Genomic DNA, 13,034 nt, shown 5'->3' with positions numbered 1-13,034 from the left:
CTACTGAAGCAGTAAATTTTCTTACTTGATATTCACGGAAATTAAAGGATTTAGTTTCATCTGAACCAAACATTCTTAAAAATTGAGAATGGAAATGTGGAATGTGTAAAAGAGACAATAACAATGTCAAAAGAGCAGAAAGCAGTCAAAGGCCATTTATGAGTCCTCATAGCTGACTATGCGGTGTGGACTTTGCTCATTGTTGAAGGCCGTACGGTGACCTATAGTTGTTAATGTCTGTGTCATTTTGGTCTTTTATGGATAGTTGTTTCATTGGCAACCATACCACATCTTCTTTTTTATATCTTCAACAAAGCGAGAAAATCCCTCGACCAGAGGCGGGCTTCGGATGGCCCTTAACAAAATGTATACCAGTTCAAACTCCAAATTATAAAATAAACTTACCATTAAAAACATACAAGACTAACAAAAACCAGAGACTCCTGACTTGACGTCAAGGTAATCATACCAAGAGTCATAGTCTGGTCTAGAGATCCTTGTAAAAAAAAACCAAAGCGGATTTTGATAAAAGGGTCATGGTGGTACACAAAACTAACAATACATCTTATGTATCTAATATATCTTAGAAGATGTGGTACGAGTGCCAATCATACAGTTAATTCTCCATTTAATTCAAACAAAATATACAAGTTTTACATTGAGGGCAAAGGTCAAGCTTACATGAAGTTTCTCGTGCCAATAGACTCATCATCTTATGACAATACATCTACATGCCACATATTCAGAAACAAGGTCAATTGAAAATTATATTTTGAGGTCAAGGTAATATACCGAGGAACACACTGCAACATGATGACACACATGTATATGCATACATGTAGGTCAGGAGTCAAAAAGTCAAAGTCTGATCAAATGTTCCATGTAAAAAATACAGAGCAGTTTGCTCGAAAGCTCATCATGGTACACGTAACAATGTATTATGTCATGATTCACTACACATGCAAAATATAGAAAACCTAGCGCAGAGACAGAAACACAAGACATATAACTAAACTCAATTGAATGGTACTTGTATTGTAGGTCACTACAATTGCCTTCACCAAAGAATATAAACTCTCGCAACAATTAATTACAATGCAAAGTTAACCCCGTCTTTTACTTAAGTTTGAGCAGGATTCTTTGCAACGATCATCTTAACACATATAATTGAGAATCGAGTCGTGCAGTTATGTCAAGAAATTAAAACGGTAAGATTAGACTATAAAACAGTAAAAACTAGCCTAAGGGTTTACCATTAATTTTTAACCCAACCATATGATAGTACTATGGTAAACTTATGGAAACACATTAGTACTGCAACCAGAGTTCATTTTTTAAACCTTTAATGGTCCGGAAGAACACACACCTAAATTATATATCGATGGAAAGAGGAAAACGTGTCCAATAAGAAAAGTTGGGTCGTAAAAATCCAGAGTGGTCACAATTTTGTGAAATTGAGGTCAAAGGTCAGACCTAAAAATATCAATATTTGAACCACAAGGACAAAAAGGAGAAATATTCTGATATTTATTCAATAGAATGCTACAAAAACGATTCAATCATAAGCATATGCTAGAAACGATGTTAAAACGACAAATTTGAATACTTATATGAAGAGCTGCCATTACAAAATGGCGTTGATTTGGAACCTTCTGAATTTTTTCCATTTAAGACATACCAAAAGAAGAAGTGGCCTTGACCTTTTCACATCCATAAACTTTCATGTTGTGTATAGTATTTCACTATAGTATATTACAGAATTATTTTCTAAAGTATAAAACACCAGTTTATCAAATTATTTCAATATTTTTTCTATCTTTGAAAAAAAACAAAATTCAAGCGCTGAAACAGTGTTTTTAATTTTGCATCTTAAAGGTTGTGTATTTTGTGAAAATTAGTATCTAGTTATAGATAAATACATATTGTGTATTTGCAAAGTCTGGACAGAGCGGTTATAACACAAAATATACTATAGTCACCAGAGGCGAAGGCGAGGTTTAAAAAAAATTTGAACGGTGTAAAACAAAGTCAGTTTGGTGCATGCACATTTTTTAGTGGGATAATCCTGGTAAAAAAGTTAACTCCTTAATTTTTTAAGGGAAGGATGAAAAAATATACAATGCAATGCCAATTTTCTAATGTTGTAATTCAAAATCAGTCATGATCCTTATATAACTTTTAAAAGTGACACACACTAGCTCAAGTATTCATAAAATAGGGACATGAATCAATCTCTTAGTCATCATATGCGGATTCAGTACGCGTATTAGCATTACAAGACACTTCCCTTTTTTATAAGAACAAGTTCGGCGCAGGACAGAGTTTGTTCAAAGCGAACACAGTTTGTTTAGTACAAATGCTATCTGGAGCGTTAATACCGTCATGATTTGGTCAAACTCGTCAGATATAGTCTTACCTTTGCATAGGAAACACAAAAGAAATGTGAGTACAAAGTTTCGATCAATGTTCGTGACCCATATTCCCATATGCATATGCATGATGTATCTGCACTGCCAATCCCAAATGTAATGGGGCGAATGTTGCTACAGAGACGATTGATTTTGTAATAGCCATACATTTATGAATGTTTGTTATCTTTATGGAAAATATACGGTTCATAAGCGCCTTTGTGTTATTTTTCATCGATTAACTAACAAATGAACTTTTGAGCCTAGGCTCCGTGTTGAAGACCGGACCGTGACATATAATGGTTTACTTTTATAAATTGTGACTTGAATGGTGTGTTGTATCATTGGCACTCATACCACATCTTCCTATATCTATTAACAAGCTATGCGGGCATCATTTCCATAGAAATACCAAAACGAGGACATAGCTCATAAGAGCACGGGTGGCAGGATGAAGTAATTGTGCTTCTTTTAATGTATCCTTGATATTTTCAGACACACCTTGGTGTAATTCTGAAAATCTTAACATAGACTTCCATTTTCCTGCAGCAGATATGGCATCCCCTAAATTGAGTTCAGAGCTAAACTGTATATTTCATATCCCTTGGCCCCACTGTGTCTGAATTGTAAGGTGTCACAATATCTACTTAGTTCTGGAGTTTGGCAGTTTGGTAAACATCAGAGACAAACTTGGGTAAAATTGATCGGTATATATAGAGGATGTGCTACATGAGAAAGGCTTTTTCTTATGGAAGAACAAATCACATCACTAACAATCGTTATTAATGAACTGACAGCAAGTTCAAATTCTAATTTTTCAGTGACTGTTTTACTTAATTGCACAGGTGTTGACTTCAATAAGTACTTGGTTATGCATGGATTAATGATTACTCACATTAATAAGCACAACTTAAAAGACTGTCAACACGTTTAGAGGACTAGGTTTTGCGTAGTTTTCTGTCTTTTTAAAGGTTTTTCTTTTACACAAAAACCCTGTTTTCATATCCAAACTACAAGGAAGAAACTGAGCGCGAGATCGTATAAAAGTGTCAGGTTGTGAGGATACATGTCGATCAGTTTGATCACATATATGGATTTCTATTGTTTCTAATTTAAAGTTCCCCAAGGCTGACTGGGGAAACGAAATATGGTCACTTGGTCTTCCCCCGACCGGCAGTAAAACGAAGTTGGGCTTCCGTTTGGCTGTGCGGGATGTATCAAGTTCGCAGTCACGTCCGGTCAGAATGGGGACGTTAAATCCGATGCCTCGTGTAAAGGGAGTGTCACGTTCTTTGCACGTTAAAAACCCTTGCATCAACTCTTTGAGGGGTCCGTAGGTGGCATGTTGCAATGGAAAATTTCTGTCCCAATCCAAAATACCATCATTTTCCAGTGGCAGTCGAAATTTTCCCGATCATCATCCCGAATGGCCTCTATTATGACAAAACCTACATATTGTTTTTATTGTTAGCTTGTTCTCGTCCTGAACATGCATGAAATATTTGCCACTGGACATCAAGCAACCAACAATCAATCAATTAATTTAAAGACGCACCAATTTTGCCTTCTTGTGCAAGTCTCATAACATCACTGATGATTCGCCCACGCAAAGCAGAATATCAAGAGAAGTTTGGTTTAGCATCACCTTGTCACACACCAAATCTCTGCGAAACTTCAATAGTACTTTTCCCCCGACCACTTGCATGCATATTAATTGCTCTGAGGTTAAACATTGACATACAGTGTATTTTCACACAATGTCAACTATAGTCATTATCCGGAAAAACCTCTTATCCGAAGGATTTGGTTAACTTTTATATAAAGTCAAAATTTTATTAACAAAAATATAACTTATTTACAGAAAATACAATAAAGAACTATTATATATATTCAAATCACTCAAAAATAAATTAACTTCTCCTACAAAATCTACATAATCACCTCGAAACTATCAATAAATGGATTGTGAAGGAAAAAATAAATGGTGGAGCTGATTGATGGATAAGAAATTTCCGTAATTAAAAAAGGTACAAATGATGTTTTTATTTTTGAGTTTTTGACAAAATTATTTGGAATTTGCCCAACAAAATTTGCATGCAGTATCGCAATAATATGTTTTGTCCTCTCAAATGTCAAATACTGTTTTTGAATCATATGTTTTCTCGTTTTCAAAGAAAAACGCGTTAAATATCTATCTAAAAAACAGCCAACTTTAAGTTTGACTTGGAGATGGTATTATATTTATGGCTTCATTATTCCGATGATCCTTGATGATATGTGCATAGAAAATATTTACGAAAATAGCGGGAAATGTAACCAAAAAATATATTTTTGGATTTTAAGGTAACTACCCAAAACCGTAAATTGAGGGGTACCCCCATTAAAGGGATAACATACAAAAATGTGACCATAGAAACTTTTTACGACCCGACGGAAATTAAAATATAGATATTATTCTATCATTTAAAACAATTTGCAGCCGTGTGTTATTCCGGACCATTAAACTCGTTAACTAAGCGTCTTTTTCGATGTCAGTTGCAGTACTACATGATACAGTCATGAAATTGAATATTTGAAATAGTATGACCAGAACAATACAAGACAGAGTTGTAAACTAAAGAAACTAATGATACATATCGAATTTTTAATCCCAATGTACAAATTAGGAACCGTAGTTTTCATTCAATTTATTTATCTAAAATGTACGCTTGGGTTAAACAATGGAAATTAACACTGTATATTTATATAAACGATCAATCTTGTAATTAATAAATAAAATGTATCATTGAACGTTCGATTTTCACGAGTCGCCATTTTAATTAAATTAAACGAAACTAAAATTCCGTAATTTGTATTAGTTCATCATGTGACGTATTAAAGTTCAATCCGTCATGAAGGTCGATCGGTACTATCCGTCCGATCAGTCCGATCAGTCAATTACTTTTACTATAAGTCTGACGGATTGCTGACGTGAGTTTGACGCGAACTTGACTGATCGGTGACTGATCGATGACCGCTGATTGATCGCTGAAATAGTAACGCCTAAGGTTGCAAGTACTGTATCATTAAATAAAATTCAGACTTAATAATATTTTTTTATATAAATATGCACATGAATGCCTCTACATTCTGTCGATACCTGTATCGTGGCATTTTATCAGGTCATGTTCTTTTGACTGTTCATAACGTCTTTATAAGAAGTCATTGGATGCTTGATGTGTGCTGTTTGATATTTTAGTCTTAGATGCATGATTTTTTTAATAACTTGTTATTGGTTTTTTACCAGTTGTCTGTACTGCGAGTACTCTCAGATCTGAACTTAGTTTCTTTTGTTGCATTTATGTATAAGTACATGTATCTGTCCATCCCATTCTATGTTCAAGTAAGGATCAGGTATTGTTTTGACACGATCGTTCCACTTTCCTTGAACTAAAAACACTGTAGCCATTAATGCTTGAAATTGCTCAATTTAGCACAGCTTAGGGGCTATCGGTTTGTGGTTCTATATCTTAAGGATGTAGTCATGTCAGGGTTAAATCTTTTGTTGATGTAGGATAAATTATTAAAGAAGTCTCTTAATTTATTTTCTTACAGTGTGAGACCCAAAGTCTGTCAACGCTACCAAAAACAATAAATATATAGAAAAGGGTTCCATAACCTATCAATATGTTAAAGAAAACTTATTCTGTTCCAAAACTGATAATTCTCTGATTTATAGTATCAATTTGAAATTCCGATTTTTTTTTATTTCACCTGACTGCATACTTGAAAAGAATGACCGTCATGATGTCTGTATTACTTATATTTACTTACCGGTAAGATTGTTATCTGTAACATAGCCAGGTGTTGTTGTGCCAGGTGTTAACCCTAAAATATAACATATAGAAATAAGCCATTAGCACAATAGAGTAATTATTTAACAGTGACATCGTCTTCAAAGTAGTGACAAACTTAGATCAATAGTATATTATTAAATAAAACACAATGATACACCAAAAAACATAACCAACAGCATTTTACAAAATAAAATATCTTAGATTTACAACTGTTGGATACATTGGTACTTTAGAATCTTTATTGATTGTGGATCACAAATGATGTGTCAAATAATTAATTTTTTTTGAGGGGGTGAAGTGGAAGGTGGGGACTAGGAGGGGTTCTGATCCCGAAATCCCGAGATCCCAAATGTAAAGGAAACTAAATCCAGACATCCCGAAATTCGAAAAAATAATTCCCGGATCTTAAATCCGGAGCTTAGAAACACTCGATCCCGGAGTCTCGATAAATTGCATACATCCTGCCACACACACACACCTCTCTCATATTTTGGAGTGTCATTTGTATGCACGAGTGACATTTCTTGTTACTGTATTTTAATACGAAAAAGGCTATTCAATATTGTGTATTGTTTTCTTTTCACAGATTTATAATTTTATATTTAGGCTTAGTTATTTGATTTAAATTTTAGTTTGATTCTTGGTTAATTTAAGACATTATTTTTTTTGTATTTACTTGATTGAAACGTTTCAAATTGTTATAAAAAAGATAAAGAACAATTTTTTTTTTAAATATTATTTAGTAACTTTCAAGTAATAAGCTCACCGACCGTGCAAGACACTTATTAGTAATCAGGGTCGCCATAAACCACCCTAACAAACAAATCATTGGTTTTAATGAGTCAACATACTGCGAGAGTACCGATAGTGCATTTGTTTCAATCTTTAAAAAGCCGCATTATTTTTTAATGCTTTATATCATGTCCTCTGTCTTTTTATAATTTCTGGTAACTAATTCAGATGTACAACACACGTGTTATTTTAGATCTCAAATCATACTTATGTAGTTGCATTACTGTATTGCCTAAAGCCAAATACATGTATGCTGTGACACCTCTAACACAAACATACAATAGATGAACATACACACACACACACACACACACACACAAAAACATATCAACAACAACAGTCCAGAAACATTTAACTTATGTCAAATGCTTTAGAGCAAAATTATGATTGGAACCTATATAAAGCATTTGAATTATTATGAAAAGAACTATATGTATTAACCACCTTATATTAACTCCCTATTACATGTATTATGATAATATTGTTGGGAATATTAGCCAGAATTATCTTTCATTAATCACAAAGAGGCAAAGTAGTATAAAAATGAAGCAGTCGTGTCTGGGTTTTTTATCTCTAGTTCTGGAGGATACGAAAATGGAACCCAATCAGAAAATAATTTGGATTGTTAATAAAAAGAACATCATTAGTATACTAGTATCTGAATGTGAAATTAAATGATCTGGCTTCTTTGATCTTCTTATTTTTTTTACAAGTGTCTGAAGTTACTACAACTCGCGTCCTGTGTAATATATTTAATCCTGGAATATATGAGGAGTTTATTTCCTTCTTTTTATTTCCAGGAATAGCACTACCCGTGTTCGACATATGCTGTCTTGTCATCGTTGTAACATTTAACGGTTTTGGTGTTAAACGTATATGACGTCGTTTTGCATTTTCAACAGACACAGAGATTGATGACAACAATATGAATAACACTTACGATCGTCACATAAATGTGCATTGCACGGAATTGTATTCCTTGGAGCTGAATTACAACACTGTGCACAGAGAACCGACGTCCTCCTTGACCGACTTATATCGCCCCTTTTCCCTACGGAATTTCCTAACAAATCACAAACCTTAAATAAAAAATTATTTTTATTAAATGTATGTCAATCCCATCAGCATGTCTACTGTTTTCTTTTTTTTTTCTTTCTTTATGTCCTGACTCGGGATCAACTCAATGATCTCGTTGTATCGTGCTTGTCTCGAGTTTAGTAGGTCATTGTTTCCCTGTCCGGGTCACACCAAAGATTTACAAAAATTGTATTCTATATCTTTACACACAGCGTGTTGCACAAAAGTACAAGCGACGAATGTCTGAATCGGAATCACGATCATGTGTCTGATAAGTTGACAAATGTCTTCCACTAGGCTTGCTAGATAAGCAGGGTAGTATTGATTTCACATTAACGTGTTTTGCTCCTTGAACGCATACTTTTTTAACTGGACATTGAGCACCAAATCATCATCATCATCATTGTCTACACCTGTGATATCGAGATTGTTATATAATTCGAAACAAAACGTATTTTGAATTTGATTTTGACTGATATGTGTGAGTAACTCTTGCATTTTGTATATATACATTTTTGTTGGTTTTAGCATTATAGATTTGCAAAACACTGAAAAAACTTTGAACAACTCATAGTACGTCAATGTTCTTCATAATTTGGTTCGACAAAAAATCCATTTAACATGTAACAGTTGTCAGAAAGATAAATCCACAATTTCATCTAAAGGATACAAAAGTTAAGACAATAATAATCAAAACCAAGGAGTAAACAAAGACTTAAAAAATCAAAGGACATTTACAACAACAGTTATAAATACCGGGAGTGAAATCAGGTGCTCTGGAAGGGTAGGTATTTCCTGCACCGTATACGGCACCCGTCGTGTTATTTCTTTGTTCAGTTCGGTAATGATGGAAGGTTATTATGACTGAGAAAGAATATCAGATATGATTTCTGACACACTTTTGTCATAATGGCCAATCAGCTCATGATGGCGACCGTAAAAATTTCTTGAGTGATGACCTTAATTTGATTGATTCATAGCCCTGTCTTAGCAACTTTTGAGAAAGCAGTATTCCTTGTTCAACAAACTCAGCGTACTTTAAGCTAGCTCTAGAGTAACGTATCAATTGAGACACATATACTCCATATGCTGGTGGCGCTGGGATGTCGCTTCACAGAAATGGAAAGTTGACTTTAGCAAAATTGAAATCATCGCGTTTGTCATAAATTTTGGTATTCAACCTACCATCAGTAGTCCTTTCGAGAAAAGGGTCTTAATATGAAGCAGATTTATCCGACTTCCTGCTTCGGAAGCGTACTTAGTGTATATGTAGGATTTCCAAGTGTGTTATTTATCCCGAGTTCCTTATTCAGGCAGTCAATGTAGTGATTCTTGCAAACAAAAACAATATTGTTTGAGGCTTTGTCAGCTGGAACATATTTGTCATGGAGGCAAGACAACTCCTCTATGACCTGAGCGTCTTTACAGATGGAAGGAGCTTTGGTGCTCATTGACCCTTTTAGTTTACTTACTCTTATCTGAATTAATGACCTCACTGATATAGACTTATTTTCAAAATTTGTTTGCCATTGACAATTTACATTTTTTGCTGGTCGAATTTTACTTTGCCTTTTGTACACAATCTCCTTCAATTTTTTGTTTGTTTGTTGCAGAATGATCATTTTCATAATCGTCCTGCATTCTTTCTCCGATTATGAAATAGTTTACTACTTACCAAAAACGAATTCGAAAAATGATGGTAAAGTCATTTTGTGCTTACCGCCTTTGCCCTGCAGCCGGCCGAGTAAACCACCGAAGAATCTTGCAATGAGGTTTTGTCTAAGAAGCATTCCTGAAATAAAAACAAAAATAAGTGGTTGGTTCACTTTTTTCAATCAATGAGATGCATTAAAAAAAACTGTGTATATCCTTCCACTACTAAAGTCCAATATAAATCGTCTTGAACTTTTGACATAATCAAAGACGATCGTGATATGGAGGATATGTTTGATTATTTGTTTGCTTGGTTTGTGTTGTTATATGTTACGTCTTCTTTATTTGGTTTGATTAAAAGTAAATTACACTATCTACAAACTCTTTGATGCATAAATACCAGATAGTGAAAGACAAAGTGCTTTCTTGTTTTTCATCACACTAAGATTTAAATTGCATCATTTCTCAAAATCAACTTCCTATCCTTGCTAAACAGTTATTTCAGATATTTGAAATACGCATATGTATTGAATACAAATATCTACCTCAAGACCATCCGGACATTTTACTTGCTTCTTCAGACACATGGATTTGTCAGATTCGCTATAACATGATGAACATGACAGACCTTAAATACAGAATAATATTTCCACATTGTTAAATCATATTGGTATTCAAGAATTTCACGTTAAAATGACGTTTAATTTTAGCAATATCATTTTTTTAAAACTGAATCCGTATAAAGATCTCAGATATGCTTAAATTTATTTTTTTTTCTGTTCAAATTTTTTTTTTTGTATTTTTTCCTCCTTCTGCTCGTCAATTATCTGAGGCCGCAATAGCATAACTGTTATTTGTATGACTCCCGATTAAAACAAAGTTACAAATAAGATAACACTACAAACGAGAACAAGTGAAATATGTGCTCGACTGTACCGAATTTTACATGAATTGTCTGAATTGATCTGAAACTTACTTGATATTAATGAATAGGTCCTCAGTATGATGTATTTTTAAATAGTTTACACCAAATCTTTAATTTCTGAATCCCAATATGATTTACCAAACTATTTCAGTGATTTGGTTGGCTATTGTAATGTCAAATAAAAAAAACAGTAGTATAGCTATTTCATGTAACTATGAAACCTGTCAACCAAGCCATTGATTGCAATATAATGAAACCTATATGTTATGTAATTATACGACTTTAAAAATAAAATCATATATTATCATACCCAATGCAATCTTGCATATGATGGAGGTAACAGTAACGAAAAGAACTGAAATGATGAATACATAAATATATGTGAATTAGGTTGACTTTATTTTCCTCGTCATAAATCAATGTTACAAAGACTAGTAAGAATAATTTAAACGAAAAAATATGTTGACAGATCATCGGCTGTTGTCTGCTCTATGGTCGGGTTGTTGTCGCTTTGACACAATTCCCATTTCCTTTCTCAATTTTATATTTTGTAACCTTTCATCTGTCGTCAAATTGTTAAATCTCTCTATAATTGTACACTACATTTTTACCTTTTACACTTTTAATATTTATACATTCAAGTATAATCTTATATAACATAAACATATTTCGCGGGAAGCAAACAAAGATCCTGATTTACATATGACTTATGTGTTTTATTTATTCGAATGATGAAAACGATCGCATACATGTACAAATACTAGTGTCCTTCCATGTTGGAAGATCGTACATGACATTTCATCTACGTCATTTGCTTTGTTGTGGATCACTCTAGATGATTGTTAATCATACTAAATTAACATTTTTATGTATAGATATGTTGATATTCACTCAACTTTTTGTCCCTCTCCTGTTTAAAAAGGGAAGACTTTTGTTCCTTGTTGAAAAGTAACCAATTTCAGCAATACTACATCTTCCTGTTGACATGCGGAAATTAATTCGAGATACAATATGAGTAATAAATGTTTTCCCTAGGACATAGATGATGCAACTGTTTGCATGTTACGTTATAAAGTTACATCACTTAATAACGGTACAGTGACACCATCACGTACGTTTGAGCGTATAGTCGGATAAGGGACATGTGAAGTCCGTACAGTAGACTATATATCATACTTACATATATATGAATGTACCATTATGTAATACCTAAAACAATTTGAAAATCTGTATGTGATATTTTCTCCAAAAAAGTACCGACTTTAGGCAATTCATTAATTTTTGGAAGTAAGAGCAGTGGTCTTAGCTCCTTTTATTCGTTACTTTTCCTATGACAAGCGGTCGGCGGCGGTATTGAAGAGTGAAGTGACTAAGATATTGATTCATTTAATGCACTCCTTCTAAAAATTACCAAAGTTAACTCAATCGAAGATCAAAGAAAAATACTACTCATGTTATAGTAATTTTAATTGTTCTATAATTGCCCGATTCAATCTACATGTACGTGCAAGAGATGTAACTATTGGGACAATTTATCTCTATTATTTCTCATCTCTTATGTACTTTTTGTTATATTTCTGGACCCAATTATTCCGGTTTTTCTTGATAAGGTTTCTAAATTGATTGTTCTCTATCCTTTTGAATTGTTTTCCTTGATTGTACTTTTCGCCAATTATTTTATCATTATAAACCCCGTCAAGACCGTCGTGTTTCCGTATTAAAACTAAGAAAATAGTACGTACCACAGTGACAGATCTCTCGATTGGGGATGGAGTGTACTTAATGTCTATATTCTTTAACTTTTCTGCAATTTTTATATTCTTTATATTTTTTGCCCATTATTTTCTGTTCTTACTATTTATGGCAATTCAATATCCCTTGTTGTCTCGGTATTCTTGGTGTATATTTCATTGACTCTTTTTAAGTAAATAAGTATAACTTTATTTGAACTAAGAATTAAGGGTCGCAAACATAGTACATGTAGATAAACTCATCATAGATACCAGGACTAAATTATGTATATACGCCAGACGCGCGTTTCGTCTACAAAAGACTCATCAGTAGTAAATGTATCTATTTTGTTGTTCTGTAGCTGTGTTTTATCGGGATTCTTACTTCTTACAAATATCATTTGTTGCTAGTATAGTAATCAAAAATTATAATTAATAAAGTAAAATTTGAAAAATGTTTACCTTCAGATGGTATGCCTTATCAGGAATGACATAAACTAGACTACAGAGTTGAAAAGATCACATTGTGATAATAATTCAGTCAGAAACTGATAGCTTTCAGAAAAAGACTGCCATATTTTCTTTATCTTTATATATTTTCCAGTTCTGAAAT

The 13,034-nt window shown here is 33.4% G+C and overlaps 1 protein-coding gene across 2 annotated transcripts in view; it reads right to left on the bottom strand.

The window, feature by feature from the left end:
- The window catches only part of LOC139529113 (uncharacterized), a 44,687-nt gene extending 31,753 nt beyond the window's left edge, over positions 1 to 12,934 (bottom strand). The window contains exons 1-7 of one of the 2 annotated variants that reach the window (XM_071325394.1): positions 12,884 to 12,934; positions 11,872 to 11,900; positions 11,002 to 11,046; positions 10,312 to 10,394; positions 9,834 to 9,905; positions 7,977 to 8,115; positions 6,222 to 6,275 (exon numbers count right to left, since the gene is read on the bottom strand). In XM_071325394.1, the coding sequence (XP_071181495.1) occupies positions 6,222 to 6,275; positions 7,977 to 8,115; positions 9,834 to 9,905; positions 10,312 to 10,394; positions 11,002 to 11,046; positions 11,872 to 11,890 (412 nt within the window). In that variant the 5' untranslated portion in view covers positions 11,891 to 11,900; positions 12,884 to 12,934. The remainder of the gene's footprint in view (positions 1 to 6,221; positions 6,276 to 7,976; positions 8,116 to 9,833; positions 9,906 to 10,311; positions 10,395 to 11,001; positions 11,047 to 11,871; positions 11,901 to 12,883) is intronic. The other variant, XM_071325395.1, reaches the window with a different exon arrangement.
- Positions 12,935 to 13,034: the final 100 nt, after the last annotated feature.

Source organism: Mytilus edulis, chromosome 6 (assembly GCF_963676685.1).
Source record: "Mytilus edulis chromosome 6, xbMytEdul2.2, whole genome shotgun sequence".
NCBI classification, from domain to species: Eukaryota; Metazoa; Mollusca; class Bivalvia; order Mytilida; family Mytilidae; genus Mytilus; species Mytilus edulis.
This window is presented reverse-complemented; position numbering and strand designations above follow the sequence as displayed.